This window comes from Oncorhynchus nerka, linkage group LG18, assembly GCF_034236695.1.
Source record: "Oncorhynchus nerka isolate Pitt River linkage group LG18, Oner_Uvic_2.0, whole genome shotgun sequence".
In the NCBI taxonomy this organism is placed as follows: domain Eukaryota; kingdom Metazoa; phylum Chordata; class Actinopteri; order Salmoniformes; family Salmonidae; genus Oncorhynchus; species Oncorhynchus nerka.
The window spans coordinates 30085087-30108645 of record NC_088413.1 but is presented as its reverse complement, the minus strand read 5'-3'; the positions used below and the strand labels follow the sequence as shown (position 1 = coordinate 30108645).

General features: G+C 49.1%; 1 protein-coding gene across 3 annotated transcripts in view; it reads right to left on the bottom strand.

Moving 5' to 3' along the window:
- The window catches only part of LOC115146713 (teneurin-3), a 339724-nt gene that overhangs the window by 116282 nt on the left and 199883 nt on the right, over positions 1–23559 (bottom strand). For all 3 annotated transcript variants that reach the window (XM_065003929.1, XM_065003930.1, XM_065003931.1), the window contains one exon: positions 4207–4326. In XM_065003929.1, coding sequence (XP_064860001.1) covers positions 4207–4326 — 120 coding nt within the window. The remainder of the gene's footprint in view (positions 1–4206; positions 4327–23559) is intronic.

Below are 23559 nucleotides of genomic sequence, written 5' to 3'. Positions count from 1 at the left end.
GGCTATCTACTCCGATTACGAATAATGAATTTACAAGCGCTCAACACCCGTTGAATATGGCCGGTGTCAGTAAACGGTCGGCAAAAAGGGTCATTCAATTGTAGCCAGCAGCACAGTTACAGTGACCAACGCGCTGGATAACATGAAAACTGCCTGCTAGGGCGAGTAAAATGGTCTGAGTGGTCTAATTTGTGTCTGGAAGTAGCTAGCAAGCTAGCCAACGTTAGCTCGTTTACAAATGGACAATCTGACAACGCTCTGAATTTACGAGCGCACTCTGGCACTCCACATTGAATTTAAGAACACACCCAAAGTCGTAAAATGTCTAACTAGTAATTTGTTATGCTAACTAGCTAGCAAGAGGTTGCATAGCAACAGCATCAACTTCCGTTAGACAGGCCAAGAGCTAGAACGTTCAACTGAAAGCATACCGTTTGTTTACAGTATACAGTACTGAAATGAACTAATACTATATAATATGTAGTATTTACTCATTAAGTATGAGGTATACAGTATGTTAGCATGGGTATTCGTACACAGCTAAGGTCTTACTAAAATGATACGGCAAACCATACATTATTCACAGTTCTATAAATGTGTGTGTGTGTACATCATTAATGCATAAGATTGTGTAAATGTAACATGAGTATTTCATTCTAGTTAGCTACACTGTCTTCTAGCTTAATACACAGTCTGCTAGCTTTACTACACTGTCTGCTAGCTTTACTACACTGTCTGCTAGCTTTACTCTACTGTCTGCTAGCTTTACTACACTGTCTGCTAGCTTTACTACACTGTCTGCTAGCTTTACTACACTGTCTTCTAGCTTTACATTACTGTCTGCTAGCTTTACTACACTGTCTGCTAGCTTTACTACACTGTCTGCTAGCTTTACTACACTGTCTGCTAGCTTTACTACACTGTCTTCTACACTTTGCTGTGTCACTCCATCTAGACCTGTCAACAAAGCCCTTTCCTCTCGCCCAGTGCAACGCAATCCAACACTTCCAATCATCTGTGAGAGTGAGTGATTGCTCTCCTGCTCTTCCTCCCCCTGGGTAGACTCTCTTATAGAGAGAGTGCTTTTAGGTTACCTGCCTATCACAGAGGTGAACAACAACATGCAGTCCAATGATAGGTACTGGACACACACACTACACACACACACACACACACACACACACACACACACACACACACACACGATGCGCAGGTTGACTCATAACCCGCAGTCCCCGCGATTATACAGATGTGGGATCTTAATCTGAGCCAGTTTGCTACAGAAGGACAAGAATCCTGCAGCAACAGGAAATTGTTATGTGGATTATAATTAACGGACATTTTTGTAGGGGAAAATCAAGTCTCAAATTTCAAAGTGGAAATTACAAACTTCAGAAGCTTTTTTAAACCTCAAACACACAACAAGTTTTAGAATTATTTGTAAAGTTGTAGGGTTCTCCTGCAACAGGGTGATCAAACTAAGATCCCACTCCTGTATCCGCGGGGCGGACAGGTTTAGGGTCATGAAAGGTTTTGTGGATGAAGGGCGGGCGGGTGGCCGGCAGGTTGGATAAAGAGAAAACTATCCATCCCAAAAAATCCATAATTGTATGATAATTCTTGTGCAATTCAGATCTATATGATACATTGAGGTTTTTCGTTCATGATTTAGATCTGACATTAGGGCGTAAACCTAAGCTTTACACGCCAATAGCAAAATACTTTTGGGAACTTGGCAGAAAAAGTTCACAGCGATCCACTGAGGCAAAAAGGACCAAAAAAAAGGAAGTGTTCAGCACATGTTGTATATTAGCGGGTTAGGGTCAGGTGCATGCCTTCTATTTATCACACACAGTCGGGCGGTTGCAGACAGGTTATTAGCAATTGCGTGTGGGTGCCGGTCAACAAACAGCTGACCCGCGCATCACTGACAGACACACAAACACACACTCACTGTGAAGGGAGAGTCAGCGTGTATTTATCAATGTGTGCATGTATGTTTAGATGCACTTTACCTTTCTAGCACTGTGTGTGTCTGTCTGTATCTGTGTGTGTGTGTGTGTGTGTGTGTGTATCTGTGTGTGTGCTCATGTCTATTTGTGGTAGTCCATTCATTCACGTCAGTGAACAAAGCCATAGGCTGTCACTGCAGATCGTTGATGGCTCCGGCTCACACAGAGAGAGAGGAAGAGGAAGAGAGAGAGGAGGCCAAGGTTAGTTGAAGGAGGAGAGAACGGAGGAGGGAGGGATTTGTATTGATTAGAAGTGATGTGTTGAGTGGCGGCATGGCGGTGTTAATTAGTCTGTTATGATGAGGGCTGGAAGAACTCATTAGATTGAGAGCGTTCATTACTTCCTCACTTTGATGTAAACACTATCATGTTAGCATGACCACTCATTTTCCTCCTCCTCCACAGTGGTTTTTAGCCTCTCAGTTCATCTCAGTTAGAGATCTGTCTGTCTGAATGTTGTCTGAATGGTGGTGACGGTCACTGTTCGAGAGAGAGAGTCCGAGATAAAATAAAAGAGAGCGATGGCCTGGTCTCAGAACTAAACAAGTATCAACCCAATTGTGTCCGCGAAGGTTAGGAGGGGGAGGAGAATGACTCTACTCTCCCCTGTACGGGGACACAAGCACTGGAGGGACAGGAGCACACGGGGACGCACGGACACCCATCAAATCACTGGCACCATCTCAAATGGCACACTATTCCCTAGACAGTAAACTACTTTGTACTAAAGACCTATGGTCCCTGGTCAAAAGTAGTGCACTAAATAGGGAACAGAGTGCCATTTGGGACACAGACTAAGCCTGTCTCACAGTGGGAGATGAGACGGTGGTGGAAGTACTGGGGCTCATGCTAGTCCATTCTCTCCTCAGCTCGCTGCAATACGATGGCCCAGTGTCATGGGTTTATTTCATCTCTACTAGGCTCACTTTAGCCTGCACTCGGCCCAAATTAAGAAGAAAAGGTGTGTGATTATAGACTATCATAACTCGCGACCCCACTTCTCACATGCCCAGGTCCCACTTTGGGTCCCGACCCATAGTTTAAGAAACCCTGCTCTCGTCAGCTTTCTGCTGCCCAGTCATAGACTTAGTTTGTAAGGTCAGTCCACTTCCAGATAAAGCCACTCTATCTCACATCAGCCTACAGAGACCAACACAGAGTCTGTACTACCTCAAATACCTGCAGTACTACCATCCCCTCTCCTCTCCACAGGGGATTCAGAGTGATGGTGGACATGGAAAAGGTGTGTGTGTGTGTTACAAAGGTGTATGTGTGTTGGTGTGAGAAAGGGATCGATAGAGAGAAACATTGCTGTGTAAGACAGCTACAAAAAGTGTGTGTGTGTTATTAGAGCTGTAGTGTGTGTCCGATGAGGATACAGTGTGTGTCTGGAGGTCAGTGGCAAATAGAGTTTGATAGAGTGACTGCATTATGAAGTGTTCAGTGAGAGTGTGACTGGTAGTCTTCACACACGCGCGCACACGCACGGACACACACACACACCATTTGGCTGGTGGCTGGGCTATGCCTTTGGATAATGGGCCGGGATGAATGATGGCAGTGTGTGTGTGTGTGCGTGTGCGTGGGTAGAGTCTGCAAAACACTATCTTTAGACAGAGCAATCTGAGGACATTCACACTTTAAGAAGCTCTTTCTCTAGTGCTTCAGTGTTTAGTGAATAGATCAAACCTCATGCAGATGTGAGAGGTGGTTTATCCCACTGGCTCTGCATTCTCCTTGGGTTTCTCCATACAGACACAAGCCCACCCACACAGCCACCATATAAACAGCACTAAAAGAAAGAGCTATAGGGTGGCAGGTAGCCTATCGGTAAAGAGCGCTGGCCCAGTAACCGATAGGTTGCTAGTTCGAATCCCCAAGCAGATGAGTTGAAAAATCTGCCAATGTGCTCTTGAGCAAGGCACTTAACTCTAATAACTCCTGTAAGTCACTCTGGATAAGAGCCTCTGTAAATGACTATGTCAAATGTGAGAGGTACAGTATAACCTTGTCAGTTATAGAAACACTGTGTTTCTATGTGGTCAGATCACTGCCCTCTCTCCTAATACTGGGACTTAGCATATCAACACTGGCCCTTTGAAGCCTCTGGCCACTACGCACACAGGACCCAATGTGTGCGTGTGCGTGTGTGTGCGTGTGCGTGTGTGTGTGGGTGTGTGTTCTAGCCTCTTACCGTTATCAGCAGACAGTGCGGTGATGGTGTTGGGTGTGGTGTCTGACCTCCCCTGACCGTTCTCAAAGCCGTAGCCCTCTGTCTCCTGCATCTGCCAGTTCAGACCAAACAGATGCATGGCTACAGTAGGGGGAGAGAGAGAAAAAAATGCTTGTTACTCTCAGTGGTCGAGGGCTTAACAACACACACACCATAAAGACAGTTTACCTAGCGGCGAGTCAGAGATGGGATGCCTAATCGAACTCTATCAGAAAAAAAGACAACAGGAGAAACATCCCTCCATCGATTATGGTTTGGGGTCTAACAAGCTCTCGGTTTGGCCGGACCCTTCAGGGTGTGTAGATATCTGAACCTGTGTGTGTGTGTGTGTGTGTGTGTGTAGGAGGTGAGTTGGGAGTTTTAGAAAGATAATCTGTCAAAATAAGAGCAGGTGTTGGGAGAGAGCTGGAGAGAGGGAGAAATGGATGTAGAGATGGATGGAGGAAGAGATGGAGGGAGAGAGATGGGGTAGAGATGGAGGGAGGGAGCTGGATGGAGGGAGGGAACTGGAGAGAGGAAGAGATGGAGGGAGGGAGCTGGAGAGATGGAGGGAGAGAGCTGGAGAGATGGAGGGAGAGAGCTGGAGAGAGGAAGAGATGGAGGGAGGGAGAGATGGAGGGAGAGAGAGCTGGAGAGAGGAAGAGATGGAGGGAGGGAGCTGAAGAGAGGGAGAGATGGAGGGAGAGATGGAGGGAGAGAGCTGGAGAGAGGAAGAGATGGAGGGAGGGAGCTGGAGAGAGGGAGAGAGAGATGGAGGGAGAGAGCTGGAGAGAGGGAGAGATGGAGGGAGAGATGGAGAGATGGAGGGAGAGAGCTGGAGAGAGGTAGAAATTGAGGAAGAGATGGAGGGAGGGCGCTGGAGAGAGGGAGAGATGGAGGGAGAGATGGATGGAGAGAGCGAGCTGGAGAGAGGGAGAGATGGAGGGAGGGAGAGATGGAGGGAGAGAGCTGGAGGGAGAGAGCTGGAGAGAGGAAGAGATGGAGGGAGAGAGCAAGAGATGGAGGGAGAGAGGTAGAAATGGAGGAAGAGATGGAGGGAGGGCGCTGGAGAGAGGGAGAGATGGAGAGAGAGATGGAGGGAGGGCGCTGGAGAGATGGAGGGAGAGATGGATGGAGAGAGCTGGAGAGAGGGAGAAATGGAGGAAGAGATGGAGGGAGAGAGCTGGAGAGAGGAAGAGATGGAGGGGAGGGAGCGATGGAGGAGGAGAGAGCTGGAGAGGGGGGAGAGATGGAGGGAGAGATGGAGGGAGAGAGCTGGAGAGAGGAGAGATGGAGGGAGAGATGGAGGGAGAGATGGAGGGAGAGAGCTGGAGAGAGGAAGAGATGGAGGGAGAGAGCTGGAGAGAGGGAGAGATGGAGGGAGGGAGCTGGAGAGAGGAGGGAGAGATGGAGGGAGGGAGCTGGAGAGAGGGAGGATGAGAGGGAGGAAGAGATGGAGGAAGAGATGGAGGAAGAGATGGAGGGAGGGATCTGGAGGGAGGGAGATCTGGAGAGAGGGGAGGGATCTGGAGAGATGGAGGAAGAGATGGGGGAGGGCGCTGGGAGAGAGGGAGATGGAGGAAGAGATGGGGGAGGGCGCTGGAGAGAGGGAGAGATGGAGGAGAGATGGAGGGAGAGATGGAGGGAGGGATCTGGAGAGATGGAGGGAGGGATCTGGAGGGAGATGGAGGAGAGGCTGGGAGAGGGAGGCGCTGGAGAGATGGAGAGATGGGAGAGATGGAGGGAGGAGCTAGAGAGATGGAGGGAGGGGGAGGAGCTGGGGGAGGAGAGATGGAGGGAGGGAGCTGGATGGAGGAGAGATGGAGGGAGATGGAGGATGGAGGGAGGGAGAGATGGAGGGAGAGCTGGAGGGAGGGAGCTGGATGGAGGAGATGGATGGGGAGGGAGCTGGATGGAGGGAGAGATGGAGGGAGAGAGATGGAGGGAGGGAGAGCTGGGGAGGGAGATGGAGATGGAGGGAGGGAGCTGGAGAGAGATGGAGGAGAGATGGAGATGGGGAGGGAGCTGGAGGATGGGGAGAGATGGAGGAAGAGATGGGGGAGCTGGAGGAGATCTGGAGAGAGGGAGGGAGGAAGATGGGGGATGGATGGGGAGAGATGGGGGAGGGCTGGAGGGAGAGATGGAGGGAGGGAGCTGGAGAGGGGATGGAGGGAGGGATCTGGAGAGAGGAGAAATGGAGGAAGAGATGGGGGAGGGCGCTGAGAGAGGGAGAGATGGATAGAGATAGATGGAGGGAGGGAGCTAGAGAGATGGAGGAGGAGGGAGCTGGATGGAGGGGAGAGATGGAGGGGAGAGATGGAGGGAGGGAGAGCTGGAGGGAGGAGCTGGATGGAGGTAGAGATGGAGGGAGGGAGCTGGATGGAGGAGAGATGGAGGGAGGGAGAGATGGAGGGAGGGAGAGCTGGAGGGAGGAGCTGGATGGAGGTAGAGATGGAGGGAGGGAGCTGGATGGAGGGAGAGATGGAGGGAGGGATCTGAGATGGAGGGAGAGAGCTGGAGAGAGGAAGAGATGGAGGGAGGGAGCTGGAGAGAGGGAGAGAGAGATGAGGGAGAGAGCTGGAGAGAGGGAGAGATGGAGGGAGAGAGCTGGAGAGAGGGAGATGGAGGGAGAGAGCTGGAGAGAGGAAGAGATGGGGGAGGGCGCTGTAGAGAGGGAGAGATGGATGGAGGGAGGGAGCTAGAGAGATGGAGGGAGGGAGCTGAATGGAGGGAGGGAGCTGGAGGGAGAGATCGAGGGAAGGATCTGAAGAGAGGGAGAGATGGAGGAAGAGATGGAGGAAGAGATGGAGGAAGAGATGGAGGGAGGGATCTGGAGAGAGGGAGGGAGGGATCTGGAGAGAGGGAGGGATCTGGAGAGAGGGAGAAATGGAGGAAGAGATGGGGGAGGGCGCTGGAGAGAGGGAGAAATGGAGGAAGAGATGGGGGAGGGCGCTGGAGAGAGGGAGAGATGGAGGGAGGGAGCTGGAGGGAGAGATGGAGGGAGGGATCTGGAGAGATGGAGGGAGGGATCTGGAGAGAGGGAGAAATGGAGGAAGAGATGGGGGAGGGCGCTGGAGAGAGGGAGAGATGGAGGTAGAGATAGATGGAGGGAGGGAGCTAGAGAGATGGAGGGAGGGAGGGAGCTGTATGGAGGGAGAGATGGAGGGAGGGAGCTGGATGGAGGGAGAGATGGAGGGAGGGAGAGATGGAGGGAGGGAGAGATGGAGGGAGGGAGAGCTGGAGGGAGGGAGCTGGATGGAGGTAGAGATGGAGGGAGGGAGCTGGATGGAGGGAGAGATGGAGGGAGGGAGAGATGGAGGGAGGGAGAGCTGGAGGGAGGGAGCTGGATGGAGGTAGAGATGGAGGGAGGGAGCTGGATGGAGGGAGAGATGGAGGGAGGGATCTGGAGAGAGGGAGAAATGGAGGAAGAGATGGGGAGGGCGCTGGAGAGAGGGAGAAATGGAGGAAGAGATGGGGAGGGCGCTGGAGAGAGGGAGAGATGGAGGGAGGGAGCTGGAGGGAGAGATGGAGGGAGGGATCTGGAGAGATGGAGGGAGGGATCTGGAGAGAGGGAGAAATGGAGGAAGAGATGGGGGAGGGCGCTGGAGAGAGGGAGAGATGGAGGTAGAGATAGATGGAGGGAGGGAGCTAGAGAGATGGAGGGAGGGAGGGAGCTGTATGGAGGGAGAGATGGAGGGAGGGAGCTGTATGGAGGGAGAGAGGGAGAGATGGAGGGAGGGAGAGATGGAGGGAGGGAGAGCTGGAGGGAGGAGCTGGATGGAGGTAGAGATGGAGGGAGGGAGCTGGATGGAGGGAGAGATGGAGGGAGGGAGAGATGGAGGGAGGGAGAGCTGGAGGAGGGAGCTGGATGGAGGTAGAGATGGAGGGAGGGAGCTGGATGGAGGGAGAGATGGAGGGAGGGATCTGAAGAGAGGGAGAGATGGAGGAGGGATCTGAAGAGAGGGAGAGATGGAGGAGGGATCTGGAGAGAGGGAGAAATGGAGGAAGAGATGGAGGAATAGATGGAGGGAGGGAGCTGGAGAGAGGAAGAGATGTTAGAGATGGAGGGAGGGAGCTGGAGAAAGGGAGAGATGGTAGAGATGGAGGGAGGGAGCTGGAGAAAGGGAGAGATGGTAGAGATGGAGGGAGGGAGCTGGCGGGAGAGATGGAGGAATAGATGGAGGGAGGGAGCTGGAGAAAGGGAGAGATGGTAGAGATGGAGGGAGGGAGCTGGCGGGAGAGATGGAGGGAGGGATCTGGAGAGATGGAGGGAGGGATCTGGAGAGATGGAGGGAGGGATCTGGAGAGACGGAGGGAGTGATCTGGAGAGAGGGAGAGATGGAGCCAAGCAGTTTAGCGCATTAGCATCAAGCCGACCCTCTGGCTGGATATAATTCAATCCCACACTTTTCTCTCTCCTTCCCTCTCTCTCCCCCCTCCTCTCCATTTCTCTCTCTCTCTCTCTTTGAGTGCTTCTGCGAGAAGCCACACTAAGAGTGAGGAGACAGTTTCTAGTTTTTAACACTGTTTCAGCGCTGTCTGGAGCTGTTTGGAGCCATCATGGCTGCCGAGGGCTTTAGTAGGAGCCAGACATGATGGAGGCCTGAGGACTGTGACTCATACTGTACTGAAGGGCCAGTAGCAAGTCTGGTGAGAATGACTGTTTAGTACAAACACACACACACACACACACACACACACACACACACACACACGTGTCAGTGTGTGTGTGTCCTGTGTGAGTAATAAGCCTGCCTGGCTGCACACTCTAGCTCTAATGAGGGGAGTTTAGTCGTGCACACAGCCTCCTGTGGATTTCTACCTGAACACACACTCACAACCACCTATAAATCACTATCAAAGTAGGGGATGTTGTTGTATACTGGCGCTGTGTGGTGGGGAGTATGTGTGTGTGTGTGCGTTCTGTATAAGTGTGTGTATTTGTGTGTGTGAGCTGGATCTAGGATATCTAGACGTTATAGGAAATGGAAGCGACAGAGAGGGAGAGTAAGGGACAGAGAGAGGTCAAATGGTGGAGAGAGGTAGAGAGAGTGAGGGGAAGACGAGAGGCAGAGAGAGTGAGGGGAAGACGAGAGGTAGAGAGAGTGAGGGGAAGACGAGAGGTAGAGAGAGTGAGGGGAAGACAAGAGGTAGAGAGAGTGAGGGGAAGACGAGAGGTAGAGAGGGTGAGGGGAAGACGAGAGGTAGAGAGTGAGGAGAAGAAGAGAGGTAGAGAGATTGAGGGGAAGACGAGAGGTAGAGAGAGTGAGGGGAAGAAGAGAGGTAGAGAGAGTGAGGGGAAGACGAGAGGTAGAGAAAGTGAGGGGAAGAAGAGAGGTAGAGAGAGTGAGGGGAAGACGAGAGGTAGAGAGAGTGAGGGGAAGAAGAAGGATAGAGAGAGTGAGGGGAAGAAGAGAGGTAGAGAGTGAGGGGAAGACGAGAGGTAGAGAGAGTGAGGGGAATAAGAGAGGTAGAGAGAGTGAGGGGAAGAAGAGAGGTAGAGAGAGTGAGGGGAAGACAAGAGGTAGAGAGGGTGAGGGGAAGACGAGAGGTAGAGAGAGTGAGGGGAAGAAGAGAGGTAGAGAGAGTGAGGGGAAGACGAGAGGTAGAGAGAGTGAGGGGAAGAAGAGAGGTAGAGAGAGTGAGGGGAAGAAGAGAGGTAGAGAGAGTGAGGGGAAGAAGAGAGGTAGAGAGAGTGAGGGAAGAAGAGGAAGAGAAGAGGGAAGAAGAGAGGTAGAGAGAGTGAGGGGAAGACGAGAGGTAGAGAGAGTGAGGGGAAGAAGAGAGGTAGAGAGAGTGAGGGGAAGACGAGAGGTAGAGAGAGTGAGGGGAAGACGAGAGGTAGAGAGAGTGAGGGGAAGAAGAGAGGTAGAGAGAGTGAGAGGAAGAAGAGAGGTAGAGAGGGTGAGGGGAAGACGAGAGGTAGAGAGAGTGAGGGAGAATGTGTAGGGTAAGCTGAGGGAATCCTCTAGCAATTAGGGCCCGGAGGCCAGAGCGTTTTCAACCAGAGCCCACCCACAGTTCAACCAAGCCTCCTCCTCCCTCTCTCTCTCTTTCTTTCTCTCATTAAATTAGAGTGGTATGGTGCTAGGGAGGGCCTCCTGCGGTGGGCAGGACTAGAGGGTCATGGGAGAGAAGTTGGCGGATCGACACCAAGCGCTGCCAGAGTGGAGCATGCTGGGAGGCTTAAGGCTCCTCAGGGCAACCCTCAGACAACCTTTACACAACCACAAGACAACCGTTAAACAATGTTGAGATATCCATCTCTGAGCTAGGTTCACCATAACAGCATCAAAGCCCTTGAGCTTCAAACACGCGTCTCTGCACCTCTGAGAGAAGACATATAGCGATAGAACGAGAGCAAGGGAAACATTGGAAGACCAGGCGGACAAAGAGAGACAGGTGTGGAGGTGGATGGATATTGGAGTCTTCAAAGCATTTCTACTTGCTAAAAGGTCAACCTTTTCAGACTGAGAGGAAGTCACGAGGCTGGTGGAGCTCTCATTTAGCAGGACTTTCTTTAGAAAGACAACCATTAGGCATCCGTCTACATGTTCATTCACTTTGCGAATGTTCATTGTAATACAGAATGCCATTACTTCATTCATGGTAGTTTAGCTGTACAAAATGTGCAAAATGGATGCAAATCCACCCCACAGATATACAAGTCTGCTGTTGCATGTCCGTTGTAATATCATTCTGGAATTTTCAATCCATCTGTGAAGCAGTAATCGAAGCAGCGGATTGGACAGTGAGGAGACTTACTGTGCTTACCTCTCTTAGAGGCTTTGATTTACAATATTAACAGGTGCAAGACTAATTGGCCAATAAAATTTGTACAGAAAATAACAAACAGGACGTTGACAAAGAATTGAATGAATCAAACACATTCTCAGTAGAAACTACCAGGTATAACTCTACTCTAGCCAACCTGTTACCTGTCCAGCCTGCTCTCTCCCAGGTACAACTCTACTCTAGCCAACCTGTTACCTGTCCAGCCTGCTCTCTCCCAGGTATAACTCTACTCTAGCCAATCTGTTACCTGTCCAGCCTGCTCTCTCCCAGGTATAACTATACTCTAGCCAACATGTTACCTGTCCAGCCTGCTCTCTCCCAGGTATAACTCTACTCTAGCCAACCTGTTACCTGTCCAGCCTGCTCTCTCCCAGGTATAACTCTACTCTAGCCAACCTGTTACCTGTTACCTGTCTACTCAGCCTGTTACCTGTCCAGCCTGCTCTCTCCCAGGTATAACTCTACTCTAGCCAACCTGTTACCTGTCCAGCCTGCTCTCTCCCAGGTATAACTCTACTCTAGCCAACTCCAGCCTGCTCTCTCCCAGGTATAACTCTACTCTAGCCAACATGTTACCTGTCCAGCCTGCTCTCTCCCAGGTATAACTCTACTCTAGCCAACCTGTTACCTGTCCAGCCTGCTCTCTCCCAGGTATAACTCTACTCTAGCCAACATGTTACCTGTCCAGCCTGCTCTCTCCCAGGTATAACTCACTCTAGCCAATCTGTTACCTGTCCAGCCTGCTCTCTCCCAGGTATAACTCTACTCTAGCCAACCTGTTACCTGTCCAGCCTGCTCTCTCCCAGGTATAACTCTACTCTAGCCAACATGTTACCTGTCCAGCCTGCTCTCTCCCAGGTATAACTCTACTCTAGCCAATCTGTTACCTGTCCAGCCTGCTCTCTCCCAGGTATAAACTCTAGCCAACCTGTTACCTCCAGCCTGCTCTCTCCCAGGCCAAGCCAACATGTTACCTGTCCAGCCTGCTCTCTCCCAGGTATAACTCTACTCTAGCCAATCTGTTACCTGTCCAGCCTGCTCTCTCCCAGGTATAACTCTACTCTAGCCAACCTGTTACCTGTCCAGCCTGCTCTCTCCCAGGTATAACTCTACTCTAGCCAACCTGTTACCTGTCAGCCTGCTCTCTGTTACCTGTCCAGCCTCCAGCCTCTCTCCCAGGTATAACTCTACTCTAGCCAACCTGTTACCTGTCCAGCCTGCTCTCTCCCAGGTATAACTCTACTCTAGCCAACATGTTACCTGTCCAGCCTGCTCTCTCCCAGGTATAACTCTACTCTAGCCAACCTGTTACCTGTCCAGCCTGCTCTCTCCCAGGTATAACTCTACTCTAGCCAACCTGTTACCTGTCCAGCCTGCTCTCTCCCAGGTATAACTCTACTCTAGCCAACATGTTACCTGTCCAGCCTGCTCTCTCCCAGGTATAACTCTACTCTAGCCAATCTGTTACCTGTCCAGCCTGCTCTCTCCCAGGTATAACTATACTCTAGCCAACCTGTTACCTGTCCAGCCTGCTCTCTCCCAGGTATAACTCTACTCTAGCCAACATGTTACCTGTCCATCCTGCTCTCTCCCAGGTATAACTCTACTCTAGCCAACCTGTTACCTGTCCAGCCTGCTCTCTCCCAGGTATAACTCTACTCTAGCCAACCTGTTACCTGTCCAGCCTGCTCTCTCCCAGGTATAACTCTACTCTAGCCAACATGTTACCTGTCCAGCCTGCTCTCTCCCAGGTATAACTCTACTCTAGCCAATCTGTTACCTGTCCAGCCTGCTCTCTCCCAGGTATAACTATACTCTAGCCAACCTGTTACCTGTCCAGCCTGCTCTCTCCCAGGTATAACTCTACTCTAGCCAACATGTTACCTCCAGCCTGCTCTCTCCCAGGTATAACTCTACTCTAGCCAACCTGTTACCTGTCCAGCCTGCTCTCTCCCAGGTAGCCAACCTGTTACCTGTCCAGCCTGCTCTCTCCCAGGTATAACTCTACTCTAGCCAACCTGTTACCTGTCCAGCCTGCTCTCTCCCAGGTATAACTCTACTCTAGCCAATCTGTTACCTGTCCAGCCTGCTCTCTCCCAGGTAGAACTCTACTCTAGCCAACCTGTTACCTGTCCAGCCTGCTCTATCCCAGGTATAACTCTACTCTAGCCAACCTGTTACCTGTCCAGCCTGCTTTCTCCCAGGTAGAACTCTACTCTAGCCAACCTGCTACCTGTCCAGCCTGCTCTCTCCCAGGTATAACTCTACTCTAGCCAACCTGCTACCTGCCCAGACAGCTCTCTCCCAGGTATAACTCTACTCTAGCCAACCTGTTACCTGTCCAGCCTGCTTTCTCCCAGGTATAACTCTACTCTAGCCAACCTGTTACCTGTCCAGCCTGCTCTCTCCCAGGTATAACTCTACTCTAGCCAACCTGTTACCTGTCCAGCCTGCTCTCTCCCAGGTATAACTCTACTCTAGCCAACCTGTTACCTGTCCAGCCTGCTCTCTCCCAGGTATAACTCTACTCTAGCCAACCTGCTACCTGTCCAGTCTGCTCTCTCCCAGGTATAACTCTACTCTAGCCAACCTGTTACCTGTCCAGCCTGCTCTCTCCCAGGTATAACTCTACTCTAGCCAACCTGTTACCTGTCCAGCCTGCTCTCTCCCAGGTACAGCTCTACTCTAGCCAACCTGTTACCTGTCCAGCCTGCTCTCTCCCAGGTATAACTCTACTCTAGCCAACCTGTTACCTGTCCAGCCTGCTCTCTCCCAGGTATAACTCTACTCTAGCCAACCTGTTACCTGTCCAGCCTGCTCTCTCCCAGGTATAACTCTACTCTAGCCAACCTGTTACCTGTCCAGCCTGCTCTCTCCCAGGTATAACTCTACTCTAGCCAACCTGTTACCTGTCCAGCCTGCTCTCTCCCAGGTATAACTCTACTCTAGCCAACCTGTTACCTGTCCAGCCTGCTCTCTCCCAGGTATAACTCTACTCTAGCCAACATGTTACCTGTCCAGCCTGCTCTCTCCCAGGTATAACTCTACTCTAGCCAACCTATTACCTGTCCAGCCTGCTCTCTCCCAGGCAAAAGCCAACTGAGCACCTAAGTACTCTTTCCAGGAACTCCCTTCAACTAGGAATGTTCCATCATGATAGCCCCAAAACACATTTCTACCATAAATGAGTAATTTCCCATGGACATATATAATAAACAACGGTTTTACATAAACACACACACACACAAACACACACACACACACACACACACACACACACACACACACACACACACACACACACATTTACATTTAAGTCATTTAGCAGACGCTCTTATCCAGAGCGACTTACAAATTGGTGCATTCACCTTATGACATCCAGTGGAGCAGCCACTTTACAATAGTGCATCTAAATCTTTTAAGGGGGGTGAGAAGGATTACTTTATCCTATCCTAGGTATTCCTTAAAGAGGTGGGGTTTCAGGTGTCTCCGGAAGGTGGTGATTGACTCCGCTGTCCTGGCGTCGTGAGGGGAGTTTGTTCCACCATTGGGGGCCAGAGCAGCGAACAGTTTTGACTGGGCTGAGCGGGAACTGTACTTCCTCAGTGGTAGGGAGGCGAGCAGGCCAGAGGTGGATGAACGCAGTGCCCTTGTTTGGGTGTAGGGCCTGATCAGAGCCTGGAGGTACTGAGGTGCCGTTCCCCTCACAGCTCCGTAGGCAAGCACCATGGTCTTGTAGCGGATGCGAGCTTCAACTGGAAGCCAGTGGAGAGAGCGGAGGAGCGGGGTGACGTGAGAGAACTTGGGAAGGTTGAACACCAGACGGGCTGCGGCGTTCTGGATGAGTTGTAGGGGTTTAATGGCACAGGCAGGGAGCCCAGCCAACAGCGAGTTGCAGTAATCCAGACGGGAGATGACAAGTGCCTGGATTAGGACCTGCGCCGCTTCCTGTGTGAGGCAGGGTCGTACTCTGCGGATGTTGTAGAGCATGAACCTACAGGAACGGGCCACCGCCTTGATGTTAGTTGAGAACGACAGGGTGTTGTCCAGGATCACGCCAAGGTTCTTAGCGCTCTGGGAGGAGGACACAGTGGAGTTGTCAACCGTGATGGCGAGATCATGGAACGGGCAGTCCTTCCCGGGAGGAAGAGCAGCTCCGTCTTGCCGAGGTTCAGCTTGAGGTGGTGATCCGTCATCCACACTGATATGTCTGCCAGACATGCAGAGATGCGGTCGCCACCTGGTCATCAGAAGGGGGAAAGGAGAAGATTAATTGTGTGTCGTCTGCATAGCAATGATAGGAGAGACCATGTGAGGTTATGACAGAGCCAAGTGAGTTGGTGTATAGCAAGAATAGGAGAGGGCCGAGAACAGAGCCCTGGGGGACACCAGTGGTGAGAGCACGTGGTGAGGAGACGGATTCTCGCCACGCCACCTGGTAGGAGCGACCTGTCAGGTAGGACGCAATCCAAGCGTGGGCCGCGCCGGAGATGCCCAACTCGGAGAGGGTGGAGAGGAGGATCTGATGGTTCACAGTATCGAAGGCAGCCGATAGGTCTAGAAGGATGAGAGCAGAGGAGAGAGAGTTAGCTTTAGCAGTGCGGAGCGCCTCCGTGATACAGAGAAGAGCAGTCTCAGTTGAATGACTAGTCTTGAAACCTGACTGATTTGGATCAAGAAGGTCATTCTGAGAGAGATAGCGGGAGAGCTGGCCAAGGACGGCACGTTCAAGAGTTTTGGAGAGAAAAGAAAGAAGGGATACTGGTCTGTAGTTGTTGACATCGGAGGGATCGAGTGTAGGTTTTTTCAGAAGGGGTGCAACTCTCGCTCTCTTGAAGACGGAAGGGACGTAGCCAGCGGTCAGGGATGAGTTGATGAGCGAGGTGAGAAGGTCTCCGGAAATGGTCTGGAGAACAGAGGAGGGGATAGGGTCAAGCGGGCAGGTTGTTGGGCGGCCGGCCGTCACAAGACGCGAGATTTCATCTGGAGAGAGAGGGGAGAAAGAGGTCAGAGCACAGGGTAGGGCAGTGTGAGCAGAACCAGCGGTGTCGTTTGACTTAGCAAACGAGGATCGGATGTCGTCGACCTTCTTTTCAAAATGGTTGACGAAGTCATCTGCATAGAGGAAGGAGGGGGGGGGGAAGGAGGATTCAGGAGGGAGGAGAAGGTGGCAAAGAGCTTCCTAGGGTTAGAGGCAGATGCTTGGAATTTAGAGTGGTAGAAAGTGGCTTTAGCAGCAGCGACAGAAGAGGAAAATGTAGAGAGGAGGGAGTGAAAGGATGCCAGGTCCGCAGGGAGGCGAGTTTTCCTCCATTTCCGCTCGGCTGCCCGGAGCCCTGTTCTGTGAGCTCGCAATGAGTCGTCGAGCCACGGAGCGGGAGGGGAGGACCGAGCCGGCCTGGAGGATAGGGGACATAGAGAGTCAAAGGATGCAGAAAGGGAGGAGAGGAGGCAGAATCAGGAGATAGGTTGGAGAAGGTTTGAGCAGAGGGAAGAGATGATAGGATGGAAGAGGAGAGAGTAGCGGGGGAGAGAGAGCGAAGGTTGGGACGGATACCATCCGAGTAGGGGCAGTGTGGGAAGTGTTGGATGAGAGCGAGAGGGAAAAGGATACAAGGTAGTGGTCGGAGACTTGGAGGGGAGTTGCAATGAGGTTAGTGGAAGAACAGCATCTAGTAAAGATGAGGTCGAGCGTATTGCCTGCCTTGTGAGTAGGGGGGGAAGGTGAGAGGGAGAGGTCAAAAGAGGAGAGGAGTGGAAAGAAGGAGGCAGAGACGAATGAGTCAAAGGTAGACGTGGGGAGGTTAAAGTCGCCCAGAACTGTGAGAGGTGAGCCGTCCTCAGGAAAGGAGCTTATCAAGGCATCAAGCTCATTGATGAACTCTCCGAGGGAACCTGGAGGGCGATAAATGATAAGGATGTTAAGCTTGAAAGGGCTGGTAACTGTGACAGCATGGAATTCAAAGGAGGCGATAGACAGATGGGTAAGGGGAGAAAGAGAGAATGACCACTTGGGAGAGATGAGGATCCCGGTGCCACCACCCCGCTGACCAGAAGCTCTCGGGGTGTGCGAGAACACGTGGGCGGACGAAGAGAGAGCAGTAGGAGTAGCAGTGTTATCTGTGGTGATCCATGTTTCCGTCAGTGCCAAGAAGTCGAGGGACTGGAGGGAGGCATAGGCTGAGATGAACTCTGCCTTGTTGGCCGCAGATCGGCAGTTCCAGAGGCTACCGAAGACCTGGAACTCCACGTGGGTCGTGCGCGCTGGGACCACCAGATTAGGTGGCCGCGGCCACGCGGTGTGGGAGCGTTTGTATGGTCTGTGCAGAGAGGAGAGAACAGGGATAGACAGACACATAGTTGACAGGCTACAGAAGAGGCTACGCTAATGCAAAGGAGATTGGAATGACAAGTGGACTACACGTCTCGAATGTTCAGAAAGTTGAGCTTACGTAGCAAGAATCTTATTGACTAAAATGATTAAAAATGATACAGTACTGCTGAAGTAGGCTAGCTGGCAGTGGCTGCGTTGTTGACTTTGTAGGCTAGCTGGCAGTGGCTGCGTTGTTGATTCGGGGGCTAGCTGGCTAGCTAGCAGTGTTGATTACGTTACGTTGCGTTAAAAGAACGACAATAGCTGGCTAGGTAACCTAGAAAATCGCTCTAGACTACACAATTATCTTTGATACAGAGACGGCTATGTAGCTAGCTATGTAGCTAGCTACGATCAAACAAATCAAACCGTTGTACTGTAATGAAAATTAAATGAAAATGTGATACTACCTGTGGAGCGAGGCGGAATGCGACCGGGTTGTTAAGTTCTATTCGGTAGACGTTGGCTAGCTGTTGGCTAGCTAGCAGTGTCTCCTACGTTAAGGACGACAAATAGCTGGCTAGCTAACCTCGGTAAATTAAGATAATCACTCTAAAACTACAAACTCTAAACTACACAATTATCTTGGATACGAAGACAGCAAAGACAACTATGTAGCTAGCTAACACTACACTAATCAAGTCGTTCAGTTGAGGGTAATAGTTACTACAGTGCTGCTATACGGTAGACGGTGGACGTTAGCTAGCTGGCTAGCTACTGGGCAGATAGCAGTGTAGGCTACGTTAGGACGACGAAATACGATAATTACGCAATTATCTTTGATACAAAGACGGCTATGTAGCTAGCTAAGAAGAAATTGCTAAGATTAGACAAATCAAACCGTTGTACTATAATGAAATGTAATGAAATGTAATGAAAAGTTATACTACCTGCAGACTGAAGTGCGTATGCGACTGCTCGCTCCAACCCGGAAGCCACACACACACTTCAATAACTTGTGCCATAACTTCTACTTTAAGTCACAATACACATTCATGAAGTAATTCACCCCGGCGACAATTCATCACTTTGGTTATTCCCGTCAACCAATAAATGTTCCTCGATGACTCGTAGACTAATTTGCCTCATGCGTCATGCACACCGGCACTTCAACAAGGGCGCGGCGCTTCAGATAAACACATGAGGTCGGTTAAATGATATGATTATACTCTATCAACACTTAGATTGTAATGCTAGTAACATATTTCACATTACTGGAGTATGTACGTTTAAATGGGCCGCTTTATACACGGTAGAAACGTTGTTAACAAGTTACATTGTTTTAGTAAGTGGCGTGCACAACAGACACTCGACTTTGGCGCCTTAAGTCAAAGTATTGCTGGCAAACGGAATGCGCTACTCAATCCCACCTTGTCTTTGGTTTCAGGACTCTTGACTTTACCTTGAAGAGATACAATAAAGAGTCTTTCTTCAACCAATCATTTGTTTCAGTGTCGTTGTCTACAAGTCATGGACATGTGCACCATGACACCACCTAACCAAGGTTTCAGTCTAATGCTTCCAAAGCAGGGAAAATATGGGATGTCAGTGTTTTCCGGAATGATTCCCAGGGCCGAAATTCTATGAATGAGAAATCAGGCAGGAGAATTCTTCCCAAAACTCTGGAAAGATGGGAGATTTGTTAACACACACAGGGCTACACCGGGGAGAAGAGCCCATTGAGATTTCGGCCATTTATTTCCCGCTGGAGAAAAGCGTGTGTGTGTGGTTTTTGGTGGTGTGTGTGTGTGTGTGGTTTTTGGTGGTGTGTGTGTGTGTGTGTGGTTTTTGGTGGTGTGTGTGTGTGTGGTTTTTGGTGGTGTGTGTGTGTGTGTGGTTTTTGGTGGTGTGTGTGTGTATGTTGTTTTTTGGTGGTGTTTGTGTGTATGTGGTTTTTGGTGGTGTGTGTGTGTGTGCATCTGTTGTTGCAGATGGGTGTACATGGCCCCAGTTGAAGATAGTGACGAGTGAATGGGGGATAAGGAGAGCTGGTGTGTGAGGGAGAGACAGGTGGGAATTGGCACACACATGTACACAGACCTGTCTGTCTGCCTGTCTGCCTGCCTGCCTGTGTGTAAGAGCTGTCTGTGTATACGTGTCAATCATAGTACCCACAAGGAGAAAGCAGATGCTTTTGACAGACCATGCTTTCTATTAGTGTCTAGGGAGGCCAAATGCATGTGTGAGAGAGTGTGCGGGGGTGTGTGTGTAAACTACTGATGGTCTGCTCTATTTGTTAGCCCATCCCTCTGCCATGTTCCTTACACTCTCAAACAATCACAATAACCACCACAACAACCATAACAACAACCACTACAAACACCACCACAACCAAAACAACAACCTCAACGACAACCAAAACAACAACAATAACAAAAACCACAACCACAATCATGTCAACTTCTCCAGGGAGGTTCAAGGCCACGATTGATTTCAGCACCTTTCACAAATCATACCCAGTTCTGATTGGTCCATTCTCAAGTGTTTGAAGCACACCGTGTTGCTGTCCTCCTTTTGCACTATTCATGCATTTCTGTTGTTGTCAGTCCTGAATTTGTTTTTCGCCCGAAAATAAAATGTCCCCAAAGCAACACAGCCCAGTAAAATATTCGAACACAATCAAATGTTTATTTGATTTAAAAAAAACATACAACAATGAACTTCCCTATTCAGTGAGAAAGAAAGAACAAAGGTGAAACAGAGCGAGAAATAGGAACTCACTCCTAGCATAAAATAGTCTAGCATCTAAATGTTGCATTTAAAAGTAGGCCATGATAGGAAGAAGTCATGCATTTCTCTCCCATCTCTCAGTTACACAACTGATGACATAACTAGTAAAAGTGATATCTTTCCTCCCAGGTCTCTTTGTAAATCCAATGTGTCTGAAAGTGTTCCTCTGTATATGTGAAAAGCAATGCAGTATTTATGGGTGGCTGGGGAGGACGAGAGTGTTTTCAGGGGTGGGGGAGAGAGAGAGGGAGGGATGAGACAGAGAGGGATGAGAGACAGAGAGAGTGAGAGAAGGGTGTGAGGAGAGTGTGAGGAAATAGAGAAGGGGGAGAGGAAAAGTGTTCAGAACAAGACCCCTACCATCTATTTGGCATCTCCAGGTGTTAACCCCAAACATCCCTTTACCTACAGTAGCACTGTGTGTGTGTGTGTGTGTGTGTGTGTGTGTGTGTGTGTGTGTGTGTGTGTGTGTGTGTGTGTTGGCCTAACTACCATCAACCTTTTCCATCCATCCAAGTGGGGTCTTAAATAATTAAGAGCAGGTTGGCAGAGAGGGATGGGGAGAGTGTGAGAGAGATGTAGAGTGAGAGAGGGAGGGAGAGTGAGAGAGAGAGGGACGGAGAAATATAGTGTGTGAGAGACGTAGAGAAAGACGTGAAAGCATGTTCGTGTAGAGATAAGAAAAATCTCTGTGTGTATATGTTTGTGTGTGTTTGTGTGTATGTTTGTGTGTATGTGTGTTTGTGGGTGTGTGTGTCTGTATGTTTGTGTGTGTGTGTGTCGCTCTCCTTGGTTGCTGTGTGGACATGTATAGACTGAGCAGACAGGATATTGGATCACAGATACCTGCTATTCTCCACTAACACAGCTACAGAGAGAAATACATGCCTTATGAGTCTAACACAGCTACAGAGAGAAATACATGCCTCTCTATTCTCCACTAACACAGCTACAGAGAGAAATACATGCCTTATGAGACTCTATTCTCCACTAACACAGCTACAGAGAGAAATACATGCCTTATGAGTCTCTATTCTCCACTAACACAGCTACAGAGAGAAATACATGCCTTATGAGTCTCTATTCTCCACTAACACAGCTACAGAGAGAAATACATGCCTTATGAGTCTCTATTCTCCACTAACACAGCTACAGAGAGAAATACATGCCTTATGAGACTCTATTCTCCACTAACACAGCTACAGAGAGAAATACATGCCTTATGAGTCTCTATTCTCCACTAACACAGCTACAGAGAGAAATACATGCCTTATGAGACTCTATTCTTAACACAGCTACAGAGAGAAATACATGCCTTATGACTAACACAGCTACAGAGAGAAATACATGCCTTATGAGTCTCTATTCTCCACTAACACAGCTACAGAGAGAAATACATGCCTTATGAGACTCTATTCTCCACTAACACAGCTACAGAGAGAAATACATGCCTTATGAGTCTCTATTCTCCACTAACACAGCTACAGAGAGAAATACATGCCTTATGAGTCTCTATTCTCCACTAACACAGCTACAGAGAGAAATACATGCCTTATGAGTCTCTATTCTCCACTAACACAGCTACAGAGAGAAATACATGCCTTATGAGACTCTATTCTCCACTAACACAGCTACAGAGAGAAATACATGCCTTATGAGTCTATTCTCTAACACATTCTGCCTTATGAGACTAACACAGCTACAGAGAGAAATACATGCCTTATGAGACTCTATTCTCCACTAACACAGCTACAGAGAGAAATACATGCCTTATGAGACTCTATTCTCCACTAACACAGCTACAGAGAGAAATACATGCCTTATGAGTCTCATGTCCCAAATGGCACCTATTCCCTACATAGTGCACTACATTGGGCCATACGGGCCCTGGTCAAAAGCAGTGCACTACATAAGCAATAGGGTGTCATTTGAGAATCTGTCAGAGTGTGTTGAGTGGTCATTCATGACAGGCTCTAATATACTGTCTATTGCTCCTCCTCAACCTTAAAGCTACCAGCATTTGGTGACAGGAAAGTCATAGTCCTCTGTGCCGAAGTACCATACAAGGTTGGTGTTGGTGTTAAATTTGTTAAATTTATTTACACTTTGCACACACACACGCACATTAAATGTGTTACATTTGTTAAATTTATTTACACTTTGCACACACACACACGGTAATGATAATGAAAACACTTTGCACACACACACACACACACACACACACACACGGTAATGATAATGAAAACACTTTGCACAAACGTGTGTGTTAGTGTGTGTGTTAGTGTGTGTGTTTTAAAGTTAGTGTGTGTGTGTTTTAAAGTTAGTGTGTGTGTGTGTTTTAAAGTTAGTGTGTGTGTGTTTTAAAGTTAGTGTGTGTGTGTTTTAAAGTTAGTGTGTGTTAGTGTGTGTGTGTTTTAAAGTTAGTGTGTGTGTTTTAAAGTTAGTGTGTGTTAGTGTGTGTGTGTTTTAAAGTTAGTGTGTGTGTTTTAATGTTAGTTTGTGTTAGTGTGTGTGTGTTTTAAAGTTAGTGTGTGTTAGTGTGTGTTTTACAGTTTTTTCCAACTGCTTACACACAAAATCTTTTCATGTCACACGATTTCTGAAACCTCTCACTCAAAGTGCAAAACTACACACCAAATATCCAAAACCATAAGCTATTTCTCAGCCTTTGACTCAGTTGTCAATTGCATAAAACACTTTTTACAAAACACTACACACAATTCTCTACCTAAAACACAAAAATATAACAGGAAGTGACTTGCTTTCCTTTTCCAAACACAACCAATCAAAATGCTACACTTATTCACCAGGTCACACACACACTCCTCACATGTGCAAACACTAATAGCTTAACTGATCACTAACCAATCACTGCTTTACTGTAGTATAGGCCTATAAATAGGTCAAAGGTCAGATTACCTGTTTTGAACAATGGATGCCAACAATGAACAGAGAGCAAGAGGAGTAGGAGGGAGAGGAAGAGGATGAGGGCAAAGAAGAGAAGGAAGGAGAGGCATCTCTAATGAGATTAGGGCAAAATGTGTTGATCATGTGATCAACCACGGTTTGACCATGAGAGAGGCTGGACTGAGAGTCGAGCCCAACTTGAATCGATTTACAGTGGCGTCCATAATTCGAACCTTCAGAAATGAGAACAGGTATGCAACTATCTAATGACTATTTTAGCATTACAGTAATGTACTGTAAAATACGTATGACTTCATAGTATTGCATAAACATTTGTAACTCTAAGCCATCCATTTACTGCACTGCATTGAATGAATGAGGTTGGTTATCATGCTGTACTACATTTTGTTGTACTTTGTTTACAGTTCCTATGCTGAACACATACTGTGTTTGAATTCTGTACAGAGTGGAAAGGCAAAGACATCATGGAGGACGAGGACACTTGTTTACAGATGTACAAGAGACTG